A 19,792-nucleotide genomic window follows, 5' to 3' on the forward strand; every position below is an offset into this window, starting at 1 on the left:
TTACTCTGTTGCCCCAGGCTGGGTGTCATGATGTCAGCCTAGCTCACAGCATACTCAATCTCCGGGGCTCAAGCGATACTCTTGCCTCAGCCTCCTGAGTAGCTATGACTTTGGGTGCCCAACACAATGCCCATCTAATTTTTCTACTTTTAGTGAAGACGAGGGTCTCTTGTTCAGGATGCTTTCAAACTCTGGATCTCAAGCAATCTCCTGCCTTGGTCTCCCAGAATGCTAGGATTACAGGTGTGAGCCACTGTGTCCAGCCAGCATTGAAGGGCTAATGACAAAACTTATCTGAGAAAGAAAACCATCTTCTCTTTTGTTTGAGGCAACTTCCCTGGATCTTCTGCTCTATTTATTGTGGAGAAGCTGAGGCAAAGGTGAGCTAACCATTGTAGACAGTCATGTGAAAGGCAAAGCCACTGAGTGATCAGTAACAGGTTAGCTAAGTAGAGATGGAAGGATGGATGTTTGGAGCCGGAGGAATCAGGGAAAATAAGACAGCAGAGAGGGAACCCCGCTTTGAGAAGCAACTCATAAGTTGAACGATTACAGTAGGACCAAGTGGTGAAGGGGGCCCGGTCAACTGAATTTAAGACGAGCAGGGTTCATTCTTTCACTAATAATAAGTGCTTGTTGTGTGCCAAACACTGAACTGAGACACCACGGTGAAAGGAACACAGTCCTTGCACTTAAGCAACTTACAGTGTATCCCCTAAATCCATCACCTATTTCTCTTTACATGTTACTGCGTTGTGGTCTGAAAGCCAATGTGACATTTTCTTTCTCTGCAATGCAAAACCTTTCGTTTACAAATCAGGTAATCATAAATCTCAGGTAAAGTTTGTCAAATACTACAGTACTTGAGAAATACAACAAAGGCTTATAAACACATTTTGACCAAAATAACTAGAGAAAGCTACAGAAAAACTGAGAAGCAGTGATAAGATAGGATAGTCACAGTTGATCACGAAAGAATCCCTAAGGAAGAATTCAGGATGAGATGAAAATCAACAACTACAAGAACGTAAGTACCTCTTGGGGTAAGGGGTAGGACAAATCTCCTAAAGTTCTAAGAATAAAGATTTTAATTAAATTTTTAAAAATATTAAATACAAGAATGATCCCAGTAGCTGGAGAACTGGGGGAAACTCAAAGTATTAGGATCAGTACAATACAAATCTCTCTATTCTGCCCATCTCCTCTCTTAGAACACATTTCCCTCATGTGTGCAACAGAATCATGCCAACCCCTGTCCCAAACTCCTTGTGATATTGACACACTAACCTCTTTTGAGTAGTACTGGACTTTTACTTTGGTTCCTCCAACCCCAGTGGTAGTTCTTTTCTATCTTATACAGAAAAACAGAATGACAGTTTAATTCAAAATGATGCTAAATGAAAGATAACAGCTTATTCTGAGGACACAGAAATTTTTAGAAAGACTTCTGGAAACAGAAATCCTTTTAGCCAAGTGAATTTATCATTGAGGTTGTAATTTCGATCACATGAGCCAGACTGAGGGCTGTGTCTTTGAACCTGTGTTCAAAGTCCCACAAGCTACACCACTTTGGCAACCGTTGGCTTGTCTGTTAGGGAGGTCAGTACTGTGTCCTGCTTGTTCTCAGCTTCCCCTGCCCTTAGTGGGAACGGCAGATTGCGGAGGGGATGGCAACCGTGGTAGCAGCAGAGTTCCTAGGCAGCAGTATTTGCATTAGACATTCAGTATTACACTTGAATTGGGAAGCAACTCAAAACACAGCTCTGCAGAGTTTTATGAGAATAATGGAACACTGAGAGATGATCTCAGTAAGAGATGATGGAACAATAAAAATCTCCATTCCTTCTGGCATTGATTCATCCACCGACTCTGATTTTTTGTTATGGGTCTCATTGGTATTCAGTATTATAGCTTTTTAGGGCTGTCCTTGCTTACACAGTTTCTGGAAACCTGTATGATTTTTGAGTGACTGACTCATTATAGCGAGTTCCACTTGATGCTCCAGTTCTTTTTTCCTTTCCAGATTTTTACAGATATTTAGTATAAAGCTCCTATGTAATAGAAAGATTTTTAAAAATTAATTAAAATAATTCTATCAAAATAGGACTTGATAAGACTTGAATAAGACTTCACGCTGATTCATAATTATCACTGAAACTTAGTTCGACCATACTACTGTTAGTATTTTTAATACTCAGAAAAATACTGTCATACTTTATTCATTAAAATGTTTCTTTTTTATTTTAATTTCAGATTAATACGAAGGTACAAACAAATAGATTATAATGTTTGCATTTATTAGGTAGAGTCCTTATTGTAGTTGTGTCCCACACCCAAGAGGTGTGCCATATACCCCTACATTGTGCCAATTAAGTGGGAGCACACCATTCCCCCTCCATCCTCCCTTCCCTTCTTCCCTCTTTGCCAACTTGAATTGACTTGAGTTTTTCTCTTATAGGGGCATGTGTTAGATCATCTACTGGCTTCACGTTAGTATTAAGTACATCAGATACTCACTTTTCCATTCTTGTGACACTTTACTAAGAAGAACATGTTTCAGACTCGGCACCAGTAGCACAGTGGTTACGGCGCCAGCCATATACACTAAGAGTGGTAGGTTCAAACCCAGCCCAAGCCAGCTAAAAATAACAATGACAACTGCAAAAAAAATAGTTGAGTGTTGTGGCGGGCACCTGTAGTCCCAGCTACTTGGGAGGCGGAGGCAAGAGAATCGCTCAAGCCCAAGAGTTTGAGATTGCTGTGAGCTGTGACACCATGGCACTCTACCAAGGGTGACATAGTGAAACTCCATTTCAACAAAAAAAAAAAAAAAAGAAGAAGAAGAAGACAAAGAAGAAGGATGTGTTTCAATTCCATCCATGTTTACACAAAAGATGTCAAGTCCCCATTTCATAAAAATGTTTTAAAATATGTCCATTATATTTCACAATTGCTCTGAATTACACCTTCATGCTAAGATGTGTTTAACTGCTCCTATCTAACCTATCTTTTTTAACCTACAAACATTGTTTCAATTGATTACATTGCTAATGTTCTTACATTTTAAGTAGAAGTCTTCGAATTTTAATATACCAACTACTCAGCTATATAAAAGCAACTTAAAAATCCACCTCAAGTCCAAGCTCAACTATGACTTCTGTCTACCATCCAACCCAACATGTACTCTGGATCCAACTTATCTGCTTTTTGGCAAAAATTTAGACACTTAGTGAGAAGTGAAAGTATACTCCAGTTTCTAGGAAAATCAGAGTTACATGAAGGTGGCAATACAACCATTCAATCTGAGAAAAAGAAATGGCTTGTTAAAGATGTTAATATTGGTTTCAAAAAGTGGCAGCAAGGGATATAAGAATGGGGAAGAAAGCAAACCAAAATGATCTACTGAAGACTGAAGAAAACATTGCTATTTTTGTTTGCTTTGTTATCACCATCTCAACGGTACTTCTAATTTTCAAACCTTGTTTCACATTATTAATTTTTTGTGTTTTTAGTTCTACAGTTTTTAGTTCAACAGCTCAACAGTTAGTGTACTCCACCAACTTTCATAAAAGCCATTTTAGCTTTTAAAATTACTTAAGTTTAGTATATATTAAAAACATTTAATATTGCCAGATATTTCCAGAGAAAAAGAATAATGCAGTCATAATTCTTCTGTCATCCAAAACTAAACTTGTTCCCTTGGCTTTCATGAAAAACAATATCATGTTCCCCCTGCATGCCTGTTAGAGACAAAACTACTTAAATACCCATATCTAACAATATTGATATAATAAATTAATTAAAAGAGAAGCAGTATCCAAAGCTATTAAGACCACAGTCGTATGTGTTAAACACGCCTGGATGTGACTTTTAAATCTTCAAATTAATAGCTATATGGCTTGAGTGAATGATTTAACCCTTGGACACCTCAACTAACTTATTCATCATACTGAATCCGGTATCTGTCTCAATAGGTTATTTTTCATTTTATGTTTTTAAGAGATGGGGTCTTGCTATGTTATCCAGGCTAGGCTACAATGGCTATGCACAGACACAGCCATAGTACACTACAGCCTCCAATTCCTGGGATCAAGAGATCCTCCTGCCTCAGCCTCCTGAGTATCTTGTACTACAGGCATTTTGCTCCTGGCTTCAATGAATTGTTTTTAAGATTAAAAGAAACAGGGCGGTGCCTGTGGCTCAGTCGGTAAGGCGCCGGCCCCATATATCGAGGGTGGCGGGTTCAAACCCGGCCCCGGCTGAACTGCAACCAAAAAATAGCCGGGCGTTGTGGCGGGCGCCTGTAGTCCCAGCTACTCAGGAGGCTGAGGCAGGAGAATCGCCTAAGCCTAGGAGTTGGAGGTTGCTGTGAGCTGTGTGATGTCATGGCACTCTAGAGGGCCATAAAGTGAGACTCTGTCTCTACAAAAAAAGATTAAAAGAAACAGTGCTCAGGAGGGAGACTAGAACATTGTACATAATAAAAAAGCTTCTTTAAGTATTAGTAATACTGAAAATTCATAAAAGTTATAATAATTCATAAAATATGTAATTACTTTATAGTACTTGAAACCCAAGTATCTTATTCATCTCTCATAATATGCACTGAACAGTGAAATGCACAGCTGATTCTGTAACAGTAAGTTGTATCTTTTGATCCTGCCATAACTCTACAAGTGACGCTGAGCAATTCCCTTAACTTCTCTAGGTTTGGGGCGGCGCCTGTGGCTCAAGGAGTAGGGCACCGGCCCCATAGGCCAGAGGTGGTGGGTTCAAACCCAGGCCTAGGCCCCCCAAAAAACTTTTCTTGGTTTATCTTAGTTTTCTTGCTTAGAAAATGATTAAGTTCTCACCTCGATTTTAAGGATTCAGCTAGCACTTGGGGGCAGAATTCAAAGATAAGGGAATAGGGGTTCCTAGGTTACAGAGCTATTTTTCTAGGTTCTCCTAGCATGCATCCTATTAGTAGGAAATAACTCTGTGTGATTTAAGTGGTCCAAAAATTGAGCCACATTAGTTAATTTGATCTTTAAAAGTCTCATAATTTACCCAAACATTCTGTTCAGTAACCAGAATTTCCCTTTCCTCTTCCATACAAATCAGAATAATAGTATATCAAGCTCATTTGGAATGTATGTCTATACTACTAGTTTTTCAATAATCTGGATATAGTTTCCAAAAGGGGAAAATGTTCTCAGAAAGACAACAAAGAGCATCTCAAATAGTCAACACTGTTCTGAACTTCTGTCAAATCATAGCAAACCAGGGATGTTTCATTTATCACACAACAATTCGGTTTCTAAATACTTTCAATGAAATCTTCTCTAGAGAAAACTCAGTAACAGCTGCTAACGATACTACATCAAGAATCCTGATTTCTACATAGGGCTCGCTTTTTTATTAGTTAACAATAAGCCAAATTTAAATAGGTGTAAAAAATATGAGAAAAAAAGAACTATGTGAAGAATATTAAATTCATGGCCCAGTTTGTTTAAAATAATGTTTCTATTTCACTTTATCAGACTTACACAGACTGAAGAACACACACTTCTTAATATTTTAAAATACTGATGGGCCATATAACATATACACAGGAAGTTAGTATCTTCTGGTTTAAGTAAGTACAACTTCAAAGTTAAAATAATAATCCGCTCTAACAATTAATATTAAAGTCCTTTTTCTTTTGTCTCCAAGTAATATTTCTTCCCAGAGATAGCATGTTATACTCCCCTCTACACAAAAACTAACTGGTGGCGCCTATGGCTCAAAGGAGTAAGGTGCGAGCCCTATATACTGGAAGTGGTGGGTTCAAACACGGCCCGGGCCAAAAACAAACAAACAAACAAACAAAAACAGAAAGAAACTAACCAACATTTGTGTTTACCTTTCTGGACTGCTAATTTCATAAACAACAGGTATCATTTAACCTCAGAAAATAGTTTATTCTTCTTTTATATGAAATCTCATTATAGGACACTTCACACAACTGTATATTTGACATCAAAAAAAATAATTGAGATCCTATCCGTATTGTTATAATAGATCTTCTTTCCTTAAGGCTGTACCAGTACAGTTCCCTAAGAGACACATGAGCAGTCAGAAGTACACGGAGTAGCATTGAACAGATTCATGACTGTATATCAAGACAATTTCTGTTAGAAATGATCACTCTGCTGTGACATGTTTCTGTGGTGGTAACCCACAGCCTCGAGGGAGTTATCAGATTCTAAGTACTGTCTCACGTGAAGACCAGCCTGAAGGCCATAAGAATCATGGGGTAGTCACCAGACAGAAAATCCTTTTCATAAGATCAAAACTTTTTCATCCTTTTACAATCTGGGCCTTTAACAGGAGTTATGATGGAAAACAAAGGAGATCAGTATTCTTTCCAAAACCAAACAAATAACTTGATGGATCACATTTATAAAGGCGGCTATTTGTCTGACACTATATTACGTGGATTATTTCATTACATCTTCCTCAAGACTCCCTGGGCAGCGAGTGTATGCAGTTGCTGGGTTACGAAGGAGGTAGGTACTACAGGTTTGTCCTTAAGTTGAATTTGTAGGTAAGTTGGGACAAGCACATTTACCTATTACCTGTACCATTTGTAAGTGTAAATTGTACGTCAGTTGGATGTTTGTAACCCAGGGACTTACTGTGATGGCCTCCGTTCATAAGTGAGAGTTATACATAAGTCGGATGTTTGTAACTCGGGGACTGCTTACAGTATTATCTTCTCATTTTAGAGATGAGGTGAGTGAATCTGAGAAAGGGTCAGCAACCTACCAAGGTTGACAGAACCTAGAAAATCACAGATGGGATTTGATCCAAGTACCCAGAGCCTGAATACTACCTGCAACCTAAATGTCCCAAGAGGAAGAGAATCAGCACAGTAAGACCCCGACACGGCTCATCACTATATATATTTAAAGATTCACATCAAGCCAAATACTGCCCTACAATATTCTGGCACCTTTACTACCTTAGAAAGAAATTTTGTAACTTCCTCATTCCCTTCAAAAAATGAACAACGTAATGTTTGGAGAAAAACAAGTTGAACAGATAGAAAAGAATTTATACTTGTGTGAACCCAGAAAACTGCACAACATATTTCGTCAAATAATTATAGCAGCTGTATCAGGACTCCCTCCTACCTCAGAAAAAGCCTAGTCATGCATCTGACTACTTCATCTGACTACCACCAACCCTTAACTCCCTCTCACCCTTCAAGCCTCACTTTAGTACATACATTATGGCAGAGATGGTTAGTTCCCAGTAAAATGAGAACCCCTTAAAAATCCAAGTGTTGTACCTATAAGCAAGTGAGCCTCGCTTTTGGCATATAAAAGTTATCAATTGACTTCACAGTTTCAGAAGTAGGTCACTGCACTCCTATAACTTTAAAAGAGGAAAGGATCGATATTCTTTCAGTGACTTTGACTTTCTCTTGCACATGAATTTTGTATGTGTCATCCACTGAAGGGTTTTTTTTATTTTTCATGAGATTCGGCCTTTTGCAGGCACCACTTTCCTGGACCAGGACAGCTTCCTAATTCCCTATTGCTGAGAAAAGGAACTTAAAACATTGGTTCTGAGCTCAACTTCAAAATGAGATCATAGCAGTTGAAGAGCTCCCAGATCCACGAGACATCTAAGTCAAAGTAAATCGCTTCTTACCTTATTACCTTGCATACCAGGGGACCCCATTAATCCACAAAGGCCTCGCTCACCCTGCGAACAAAGCACAGAGGTTCCATGTCATGAAAGAGAATGGAAAATTAGAGCTCCTTTGAAAATTACAGCTGCCTTTAATTTCAGATGTCAAGCTCTTACTACATTCATTTCTGATCTCCACAATCTGGCTTAAGTTTCACCTATTTTCAGAGCCCTTTGGCCCCTTCTCTGAGGCTCCAGCAACGGTCTCTTGCCTAATGTTAGTACCCAGAACATGTTTTCCTGCCTCCATACACTTGCCCCCCTTTACTCTTACGTTCTTTTTTCTTTTCTCTAGTAATGATCTTACTCACATACTTCCTAGCAGCTCAAGTTTAAAAAGCTGTGTTTAAAAATATATAGAGTAATTTCCTTTAAAATTCCACAGTGCTTTTGTGAGGCAACTGGGGAGATGTCAGCTCTTCCCTGTGAGGACTCCCAGGCCCAAGCTCCAGGGAGTCAAGAGCCGGGCTGGGTTCAGGTACGGACCAGAGCAGGGGCCCTTCCGTTTCCGGGGCTGAGCTGGTAACTGCTACTGTGCTTACCCCACCACGGCGCGTTACCCCAGGAAGTAACTAAAGTGATATTGTTTACTTAATTCTTCAAATATGTCTTCCTTCACTAAAATCCAGTGGTTCTAATATCTTCTCTGATACCATAACGATATTTATATTTTAAAAAATAAAAATGGTTTTAAAATGCTTGAAATATTTTAGCATGATTTTATTTCATAGACGTATAATTACCTTTTCTCCAGAAACAGCTTGACCTGGGGAAAATCCTGGATCTCCTTTGGGGCCCTACATAAAATAGTTACAAAATACACAGTGAAGCATACATTACATATAATATATCATATATCTTCAGTGATGTATTATAAGAGGCTATACACAATATATGATATTAAATAAAATTATTTTAAATTGAGATAGTCATGGGTTATTAAATTTTTAAATGTACCTTTCTTAGACTTATTTTTAAATGACGAGAAGGTTTCAAAAAATTCTCTAGACATAATGTATTCTGTTACATATAATGAGCACTATTTTGCCCAAATTTTGGAGGGAAAATAAGGATGTACATTATACATGGGTAGTACTAATTCTGTATCTATATAAATGTCTTTAATTTTTTATTGAACTTACAATGAACTTCCAATGAAAGCATTTTGAGCCAATGAAGAATGATGCATTTCTCTTTGTAAGTTTCAGGCAGGAGCTGGAAATCTAGCTGATATTTTTACAAAAATTACCAGAAAATCTCTTGGAAGATGTCAGATGATTTTCACACGCTACAAGCTTCAAGCTAACAGTAATTAAGTATGCTAAAAAGCATGGCAACAGAGCTGCCTAGAGACACTTTGGACCTTCTTCCACAGACAGTGTCCTCTGTGGAGTCAACATGAAGAAAACCTTCTTCAGATGCCAAGACAGAAGGCAACGTGAGGGAAACCTGCAAGTTGGAGGTGGGGCAGGAGGTGAAGACCGAGATTCTGATGCTGGAGCAGCATCAAAGTGGGATCTCTGTTTCAACCAAGATGATACAAGAAGAAGGTAAAAGGATTGCCTAAGAAAAAAACATTGAGGACTTCTCAGGGACACCTAAATGGTGCTTTAACTTTAAGAAGAGAGAATATTATAGCATGAGATCCAAACTTCTAGCAGCCTCTGAGAATCAAGTTTTGAAATTTCATTCTTACGTCATCAGTCTTCAAAAGACACAACTTGGATAAGATCCCACTCATACTGGATATGTCAGAACTGTGGACATCGAAGGACCAAAACCATGGCAATCAAAATTAGTTGACATGAGAAAACACATTTCACTGCTGTTCTAGCCTGTTGTGCAAATGGGACAAATCTACCACCTATGATCATCTTTAAAAGAAAAATGTTTCTAAAAGAAGATTCCTAGTGTAGTTATTGTCCATGTGCATGAAAAAGCATGGGTGAATGAAGTAGACATGAAAATACGGTTTAACAAAGTCTGGTCACAAAGGCCTGGAAGATTACTTAAAAGAAGAGCTTTGCTGACTTTTGATCACTTCAAAGCACATGTTGCCAAAGTGTAATAGCAATCGCTACAGACTTGAAAACCCAGTTTGTTGTGATACCTAGTGGGCTACCCACTTGATGTGTCAATAAACAAGCCCATGAAGGCCTATTGAAGAAAGAGTGGACATGATGGATACAGTCAGCTGTTACTGATTTAATACCTACATGCAGAATCAAGAATCCATCAGGCTGGGTGTGATGGCTCACGCCTGTAATCCTAGCACTTTAGGAGGCCAAGGTAGGTGGACTGCTTGAGCTCTGGAGTTCAAGACAGGCCTGAGCAAGAGTGAGACCCCCTGTCCCTACTAAAAATAGAAAACCTAGCTGGGCATGGTAGCTCACATCTGTAGTTCCAGATATTTGGGAGGTTGAAGCAAGAGAATCACTTGAGCCCAAGAGTTTGAGGTTGCTGTGAGCTTTGATACCATGGCACTCTATACGGGCCAACAGACAGGAAGGAAGAAGAAAGGAAGGAAGAAATGAGGGAAGGAGGGAGGAAACCATCTATCATTGAGGTTTGTGATTGGATCCTAAGATTGTGGCATGCTGTCAAGAAGGAAGTGGTTGTAAAATCATTTTAAAAATTCAGCATCGCAAAATGTGGAAACAACCTAAATGCCGACCACACCTAGGAATGGCTTAACAAGCTGTGGTATATGTATATCATGGAATACTATTTCAGCCATAAAAATAGATGGGGATTTTACATCTTTTATATTTACCCAGATGGAAATGAAACATGTTCCTTTTAGTAAGGTATCACAAGAATGGAAGGGCAAGAATCCAATGTTCCCAATACTAACATAAAGGCAGCATATCAGCTAATACTTGCGCACATAAGAGGAAAAAGAATGCAATTCTGCCGTTTGCAACAACATGAATGGCAATGGAGAACTTTATGTTAATGAAATGAGTCAAACACAGAAAGACAAATCTCACATGTTCTCACATTGATCTCATGGAGATAGAGTAGAGTGATGGTTCCTAGAGTATGGGAAAGGTAACAGGCAGGGAGGATAAAATGGGAATGGTGAATGGGTACAAATATATAGTCAGATAGTTAAAATGAAGATATCTGATAACACATCAAAGGGACTATAATCCACAATAAGTTAGGGTATACTTTAAAAGAGTGCATTGAAACTCTGGACATAAAGAATCATTAAATGCCTGAAGTGATGGATACCCTAATGACCCTGATTTGATTATTTCTCATTGTATGCCTGTATCCAAACACCTTGTGTCTTAATGGAGTACACTTGTTCTTGCCACTGTAGATTGAGAATCAAATTGAAAGAGAACCTAACCTATCACTACTGGCTGAATAGAAGGGAGAAAAGAGTAAGAGCCACATGGAAATTTCCCTTTCCTTTTCTGTCTTCTTGGGTCTTGTAGAGATGAAGTTATTAGCAGAACTACAAACCCACTATAATGTCAGCCCTGTGGAGGAATAGAGGCTGAGCCTTTACAGCTGCTTTAACCTTTTACTGGGCTAACGATAAATCCCCAAATAAAGCTTGAAGGTCTAGGGAATCATAGATTCAAAAACAAACTCCTAATTTCATTGGAAGTCATCTATCTCCTTAACTATTAAACAACCAGACTTTAATTAAAAGTTAGTCTTTTTCCTCTCCAAGGCAATTTTATTGAACTAAAAAAAAAAATAGTAGACAGAGATGAAAACTTTTAGGAAATTTAGGTTTAAATTATCTTCCCTATATGCTGTTACTTGGTAGCACCATGTTAAGAATGTTACATTAATTTATTTAGCTTTCACTATCGTGCTATGTGGAGGTACCATGGTTCTCCCCAGCTTACAGGAAAGGAAAGGAAAGCTTAAAAGAACCTAAAAAAGCAGTTTGCTTCTAGTCACTCAAACTGAGAGGACTAAGACTTGAATGCAAATCTGTCAGGCTCTAAAACCTCTCTTCTTAGCCCCATTCTATATATGGTTATATGTTTACTTCTGAATGTGATCATTAACAAGCAGAAAGGTGAGATCTAAAAGATTTATTAAGTTACTGACAACCAAGATCCTACTGCTTATATAATCTGTTCCCCAAACCCTTTCATTACTCATATGCGTACTTTTTTTCCTTCTTAATGCAGTAGACAGAATGTCCCTTCAACATTTTTATGTTGAAGTCTAATCCCCAATGTGGTGGTATTTGGAGGTGAGGTCTTTGGGAAGTTATTAGGTCATAAGGGTGGAGCCCTTGTGTTGGATATCAGTACCCTCATAAAAGAGACCCCAGATGCCTCCCTTGCACCTTCTGCCATGTAAGGACCCAGCAGGAAGACAGCCATCTGTGAACCCAGAATCAGACCTTCACCAGACACCAAATCTACCATGCCTTGATCTTGTACTACGCAGCCCCAAGAACTGTGAGGAATCAATTTCCATTGTTTATAAGCCCCCTAATATGATAATTTTTGTCACAGCAGCCTGAATAAACTAAAATAGTTAATTTCCTTTACTAAATAATTATGAAATTATTATTGTCATAATATTATGACATAGTCATGCCAACAATCAAATAATTTAAAGATTTCAAGGCCAGAATCTTTGTGACACCCCCCCCAAATTCATAAGTTGTGATCTTAACCCCCAAGGTGATAGGTAACCCCCAAGGTGGTACATAGGTCATTATGAAAGTTTTGAGATACACAAAAATCAAGAAATGTAAAACCCACCTGGATAGAAACAAACAAAGCCCTCCCAGAAACACCTATAAGTTGAGCAAGTTGACTGTGTTTCTCGAAGTGAAATAATGAACCATCAAACACCGTGTCAAAACTTTCATAGTGACCCACATAATAGGAGTAGGGACTTTGGGGGGTGATTATGCCATGAGGGCAAAACTCTCATGATTGAGATTACTTCTTTATAAGAGACCCCAGAGATGTAGCTAGTCCCTCCACCATGTAAGAACCCATCTGTGAGTCAGAAACTCATATAGACACTCGATAGATGCTTTGATCTTGGACCTCCCAAGTGCTCCAGAGCTGTGATAAATAAACTTACGTTGTTTCTAAACCACTCAGTTTATGATATCTTGTTATAGCATCTTAAACAAATGAAGAAAAATACATACACACATACACACAAGGGCTGTTCAGAAAGTGCTCCGCCACTGCTAATAGTGATACTACCCTGCCATGGGGCACTCATTTGTAATCACTCACCTTTGGGCCTGGTAATCCAGGTAACCCGGGATTTCCATGTGGCCCTGGTATTCCCTGCAAATAATAGGAAAGTCAAATCACTCATGGAACAGATACAAAGACAAATACCAGTGTTTATTATGCCATTTAAGTACATATTACATACTATAATTCCTTTAAAATGAATGTCATACTTTGTTTTCAAGGTTCTTTATTTTTTTTGAGATCCTACATATTTCAGTCTCAGAAAGGACAGCTACACTAATTATAGACCAGAACTACAGTTTCCATCTTTTGTTTCTAAACATGACCTTAAGATGTTTACCTCCCTATTCGCCAGCCCACCTGCAGCCCCAGAATATGGCTTAGCGCTGTTTCTAAAAGCTGTGCAGAGTAAGAAACCCATAAATAACAAGGGGCAGTAGTTCAGTTACTCTCCCCTCAACACGTGATTCCTTCCTGCTCTTGAGTTTTTGCGTATGCCAGTACATGTCCCTTAAAGGCCTACTTCTTGTCCCCTACACCTTCTCAAATCATTCTTCAAATCTCAACTGATATCCCACTTCATTTTTTTTTTTGCAGTTTTTGGCCGGGGCTGGGTTTGAACCCGCCACCTCCAGCATATGAGGCCAGCGCCCTACTCCTTTGAGCCACAGGCACCACCCTTCCACTTCATTTTTAAATCCTGGCCACACCAGCATGAAGTAATTCCTCTCTCCTACTAACTTCTAGAGAAATTACTTCATGTAAAATTCATTTTGCCAATGAATTATACATTGCTTTGGGACATATCTTATAATGTTCTCATCTGTTCTTTAAATATCTTGCTGCTATTTTAACTGCACTATGCCATGTTCTATTTAGTTCCAGAATGATAATTTCTTTGAGAAGAGACTTTTAAAATATTACTGGTGTAGTACTTAACACACATTAGCTACTCAATACTTGTCAGTTTGATTTTGTATCACCAATAAATTACACGATCTGAATTCAAGAAGTGATTCTATTTACTGAGTACCTGCTATGTGCCAGGAGCTGCATTAATGCTTTATACTTCTCATTGCTAATCTTTATAACAATCCTGCAAGGTCGTTATTTTTACTCTCATTTACAGATCAGGAAACTTAAGCTCGCACAACCAGTAAGTAGAGGAAACAAGAATCATCCTTTCCAGAAAGTCTTCTTGGTACCCAAGTCCCCTGGCCTCCTATGCTCATTTGGGTTTTGTACCCTACTTCTGTGCTCTTCAGCCATGCATGCAATTTTGTCAATACTTATTTGTCAGTCACTTCAATTCTGGATTAATAGAACAGAATGTTTCAGAAAGACAGGGGTTCCAGCAATACAAATATTAAAGATACATCTAGCAAGATAAAAAGTAAAGAAAAAAAAGATTAGATTCAATGACATATGTCATTGGAAGAAAAATGGGGAAAAAAATGTATGGGGGTTAATGAATGAATTGTTACCTTAACAGTAAGGGCAATGGGTATAAACTTTTATTTCATAAAACTCAGTAGTTCCACAGTGAGCCAGGATAATAACTTTAGGAAAAAATACTATCAATAAAAGTTTGGAATTTTAAAAAATGGGATAACTTGTTGCCAAATGGTATAAAGCTTAGGAAGAGGAAAAAATGTGAAGTTGTAACGTTGAAGTTAGGTGATTGAAGAGAGTGAAATTAGGGACATAAGTGAAAAAATCAGCCTTGAGAAGAATACTGTTCCTTCCTTAAGGACAGGAGGACTGGACAAGTCAACGAAATTTTAAAATAGGAAATTAGGGAAGGAAACTGCTGTGTTATGAAAATAGATGGAGATTCAGAACCCAACGTTCATGTTAGAACAGCTTTAGCAGCAGAGAGGGAATAGAATGAATGCAAAGATGGGCCCAGTTCCTCAGAAAAGTAGAGATCTGAGGTCTCTCTTCACAGGGAGGTAGGAAGATAGGAATGGCTCACCAGCTAATGGAAAGATTTGAAATGGACTATGGGAGGAATGGGATAGGTCATCAACTATAGTGAAATTTATTAAAATTCTAAACAACAGCGAGAGCCCAGGGAGAATTCATCTGAGGCCTCACACAGACAAAAGTCTGATGTGAATTAGACAACATAAGTAATATTTTAGGAAGATTTTTCTTTATATGATAAATCAAAAGAAAGTGAGTTATATAAAAGGTATTTGTATTTGTCTTTCTAACACACAATTCTTTTTCTAGTTAATTAAAGAACACTGAAGAAAGACTTTCTTTAGTAAAAATACACTTTTTTTTTTAAGTCTGAAAAAACTAATTCTAACATAGCAATAAATCTTTTGTTGGACCTATGTAATGTAAGAAACTACTGCTGATCCTTAAGGCAGCTTTTTTCCTCAGGGCCATTTTTTTTTCTTGTCAATAGCTCCAGGATTTTCCATTATGTAATCCAGGAATGCACTCTTTTAAGGCAGCCCACTCCTCTTCATTTCCCAAAACAAATGAACCTCATCTTGGACTACTGAGATCACTTCATAACTAAGAATGATGTTACAATTAGCACCAGGACAGCCACGCATTTCCATGTTCCTCTGGACATGTGCACAGAGACCGCTTTGGCCCTATGTCCTCAGATAAACAAGGCTGCGTGTGTCCTTATGCTTCTCTTGAATTGGCAAAGGTAGGGCTAAGTTTGAAGATCCAGGCAGGTTTCCAAGGGAAGTACATACTGCGCAATACTAGGAAAAACATACTGGAAAATTACTAATAGCCAGCAGGAAATGTAGTCCATCTACTCACCCGCGGACCTCTCTTTCCTGAGGGACCTGGGATACCTGCTGGACCAGGTGGACCCTTGAAAAAGAAATGCCAAGACATTAAGCAAAACAGTAAACACATCTTTTCTCATAAGTATTACTAAGATTTCCACCCCAGGACACCTCTTTTTCAGTCCCCAGGTCCCAGTTGTTGATGATTTTAAAGTAACGAGAATTCCCCCACCCTAATCAGCAGTAGGGAGTTGAAGTTCAAGGGTCCTCTTTCATCTGGCCAGAAATGGCAACAGGAAGTCTATGACATATGGTTACGGCCACTGTATCTGGTTTTTACAGGGACCATAACTAGTAGTTTTGTGGGTAAATTTTACCTAAATTTACTTTCACTACGGAAGGAGGAATTCAATTTAGGGTTTGGAGACCAAAACTACAGTTTTTTTCAAACACATTTCAAATGAAGACTTGCCTCGAACAAGGAAAGGGCAATTTTATATTCGTTTAAAAGAATGATGCCAATCAGAGTAACCTGGCTTATTGTACCCTCAATGAATCCCCAACAATAAATAAAAAATAAATAAATAAATAAAATAAAATAAAAAAAGAATGATGCCAAGGATCTGTGTAATGTGTTAAACTGTTATAATGAGACCTATCTTGCATATCCATTAAGAAATCTGATTTAGACTAAATCTAGGCACCAGGAGGTCACTAACAGTGTTAAGTGATTTATGACAACAAAGTGTGAGAGCAAAAACTGATCGATTGTTAAAGTGTTCTGAGTTTTTTAGATGTTACTTTTTAAATATATCAAATAAGATATATTGTGCCTGTGGCTCAGTCGGTAAGGTGCCGGCCCCATATACCGAGGGTGGCGGGTTCAAACCCAGCCCCGGCTGAATTGCAACCAAAAAAATAACCGGGCGTTGTGGTGGGCGCCTGTAGTCCCAGCTACTCGGGAGACTGAGGCAAGAGAATCGCTTAAGCCCAGGAGTTGGAGGTTGCTGTGAGCTGTGTGAGGCCACAGCACTCTACCCAGGGCCATAAAGTGAGACTCTGTCTCTACAAAAAAAAAAAAAAAGAAAGAAATAGGAAGCTACTTCTTTACTTCTTCATATAACATTGGATGTTGTCTTTTTCACTTTAACAATCAACTGTGGAAGAATAAATGCTCTTTTGTGAATAAATGCACATTCATTCATTCATCCGTTTGTTCACTCAACTGTTACTGAGCTGTCTGCTGATACGGCACTTTTGTTGGTGTCTATAGAGCATACGCATATACCATTCAACAAACATTCAGTCAGTATTGCAGTAGAAACAGCACAAGCTTTAAAATTAGACACATCAAGGTTAAAATACAAGCCTCACTACTCCCAAGCACTATGACCTAACATGTCTCATAGTTTTTAAATTGTAAAATGTCTATATATCTATGTTGATGGAACATAAAGTAAAGGGAAGAGTTGAGGTTAAGTTGTATGCAATTCCAATATGTTAACCTACAAAAACATAATTTTATATAGTTTGATCTGTAGCCTGGCCAGGCACACCTAAAATTTACATCGACTTTCAAAGGCAGAGAGGAAAAATGGAGAGGAGAAAGGGTCATTCTAATTAAAAAACATAAGGGAAAACAAATATGTTGAAAAAATAAGAGTTGTGAAGCATTTTTCTCATTTTCATTCTTTCTGATACCAATTCCTACTTGAAAATTTCTCCTTTATTGATATTATCATCATTTTTCAGTTTTCTGACATTCATTATGTATTTTAAACTGCTCTTTTTTTCACTTGAATTGTATTTTTTTTCCTCTGATCCCTAATTTGATGAAACTTTTCAAGAATTTCCTAATATTAAGAGAGCAGTTCTATTTCTATTTAAGCCAAAACTGAGGGCATTTTCCTGCCTGAGCTCTTCAAATATTTGAACAGCTATTATTATAATCAGTAGCTTCCATCAAAAATTCATTTCCACTTCTTGTCAAAAAAACTTTACTAGTTTTCAAACTAGTTTTGGTTCTGCTGTTAAAATCAAATCAAATAGCTGTTGATTTGAAATTTAAGTCCCCCCAAATAAGAGCAAGTAGGAGAAATTATTACTAAAAATGAAAAAGGCAAATGGAAAATTTTCTTTAAAAATGTCTAGTTTTGTTTAGTGCCTTCTTACTTTGTGACAAAAGAAAACACTTCGACATTCACATTGAAAAGGCAGTTTGTTTGAATGTTTGTGGCTCCTCAAAGTTCATATGTTGAAATCCTAACCACAAAGTAATGGTAGTTAGGTGGTGAAAATTTGGGAGCTCATTAGGTCAGAGACTAATGCCCTTATATAGGAGGCCAAGAGAGGTCATTTCTCCCTTTCACCGTGTAAGGACACATTGAGAAGGCAACATCTATGAACCATGAGTCCTTGCCAAACACCAAACCTACCACCGCCTTGATCTTGGACTTCCCAGCCCCTGAACTATGAGAAATAAATTTCTGTTGTTCATAAGCTTCCAAGTTTATAGCACGTTGTTATAGCTCCCTGAACTAAGATGAAGTTAATATTAGATACTGAGGGAAAAATAAGGCATATTTTTCATCGTGAATGAAATATTTGAATTGTTTCTCAAGCACTAGATAAAAAGCCGTTTTCATGTCTTCACCATTTTGCCTTTCCAAATCACTGAAAACAGATTAATAAATATTTTTTAGAAACCAGAGAAGCAATGTCATTTTTTTTGACATAATTTTTTTTTAGGAGAACAAGTTACTTCCTGTAAATAAAGTTAAGAACTAGAAAAAGCACTTTAACTTTCAGATTATTTGTTATTGAGAGAAAATGCAATTTGATTAAAAAGGCAATGGCTTTGCAATCGTACAATCTAGATTCAAATTATGCTTCAATAATTCAGTAGGTGGATGACCCCAGATAAGTCAGTTATGTTTTCTAACCTAGTTTTCAAATCTTTAAAATATTGATGACTTAAAAAAATCAACTTTTTAGGGTTATTGTGAGCATTAAAGCTATTGTATATAAAATACCTATTATTGTTCCTGGAATATAGCAGTTAACTAGTAAACTGTAGTATAACTAACTTTTAAAGGTGAAAGCACAGCAAGCATTCAATGTTAGCTATATATTATTATTGGTAAGGTAATATATATACAAAGGTAAATATATTCAATAGACCAATACTTCCAAAAGATAGTAATCCCTGATCAGTTAATCTTGGAAGTCCTGGGTCTTACATTCCTTTTGTAATTCATTACAATAAACAATATAAAGCATCAATCCCTCCTAGAGTTTATAGTCTATATTAAAAGACACATATCAACCTATTAACACATAATTACATATTATTTAGTGATATGGAGGAAAAGAATGGCAACCAAGAGAGATTTAAAAAGTGGGCCTGGTTCTATACACTGCAGACAAGGCTTCTCTGAGGAAGTGTTAAAAGATAAATAGGAGTGGCAAACAATGTAACCTAATTGCATGTACCCTTTTATTAATCTGAAATTTTAAAAAAGATGAATAGGAGTTAGCAAAGAGGAGAAAATAAAATTCCAGAAAATAGGAATAAATGCATGAAGGCATGAGTAAGACAGAACAAAGAAAAGACAGCATCTTTTTGAGAAACTAATAGAGCAAAAGGAAAAGTAAAGCGATCTGAGGTTGCAGGGGTGATCAGGAGCCATTTCACATGTTTCTGAACAGGTCACGAAGCAGAGTTTTTAGTTTATTCTAAGTGCTTTCATCTTCTGTCACTGATGGACCTAAGCTGATAAATAATGTGATCTGGTTTATGTTTTTAAAAAGATCACTAGAGAATTTTGGTAAAAGATGGCCAAGTGAGAACCTTTTTCCATTTACCCTCCTTCCCTCAATACCCACTGAAAACAAAACAAAACAAAACAAAAAAACACAAAAGAAGAAAACAACATCTCCAATGAAACAAGGAAAGGACCACAACCACAAACCACCAGATATGAAGGTTATCTGCCAAATACTGAGAAACGTTGCAGCAAAGATGTTGAAAGATGACCAAAACCAGAAACCTCCTCAGACTTCCAACTTTGGGCAGGCTACAGATAGCTCTTGAAGTATATCAATCCTGAAAAT

The 19,792-nt window shown here is 37.7% G+C and overlaps 1 protein-coding gene across 10 annotated transcripts in view; it reads right to left on the reverse strand.

Annotated features, from left to right (window-relative positions):
* COL24A1 (collagen type XXIV alpha 1 chain) overlaps positions 1 to 19,792 on the reverse strand; it is a 305,122-nt gene that overhangs the window by 255,304 nt on the left and 30,026 nt on the right. For 9 of the 10 annotated variants that reach the window (XM_053592398.1, XM_053592400.1, XM_053592399.1 and 6 more), the window contains 4 exons: positions 15,711 to 15,764; positions 12,957 to 13,010; positions 8,463 to 8,516; positions 7,681 to 7,734 (listed from right to left, as the gene is read on the reverse strand). In XM_053592398.1, coding sequence (XP_053448373.1) covers positions 7,681 to 7,734; positions 8,463 to 8,516; positions 12,957 to 13,010; positions 15,711 to 15,764 — 216 coding nt within the window. The remainder of the gene's footprint in view (positions 1 to 7,680; positions 7,735 to 8,462; positions 8,517 to 12,956; positions 13,011 to 15,710; positions 15,765 to 19,792) is intronic. The other variant, XM_053592405.1, reaches the window with a different exon arrangement.

Source organism: Nycticebus coucang, chromosome 5 (assembly GCF_027406575.1).
Source record: "Nycticebus coucang isolate mNycCou1 chromosome 5, mNycCou1.pri, whole genome shotgun sequence".
NCBI classification, from domain to species: Eukaryota; Metazoa; Chordata; class Mammalia; order Primates; family Lorisidae; genus Nycticebus; species Nycticebus coucang.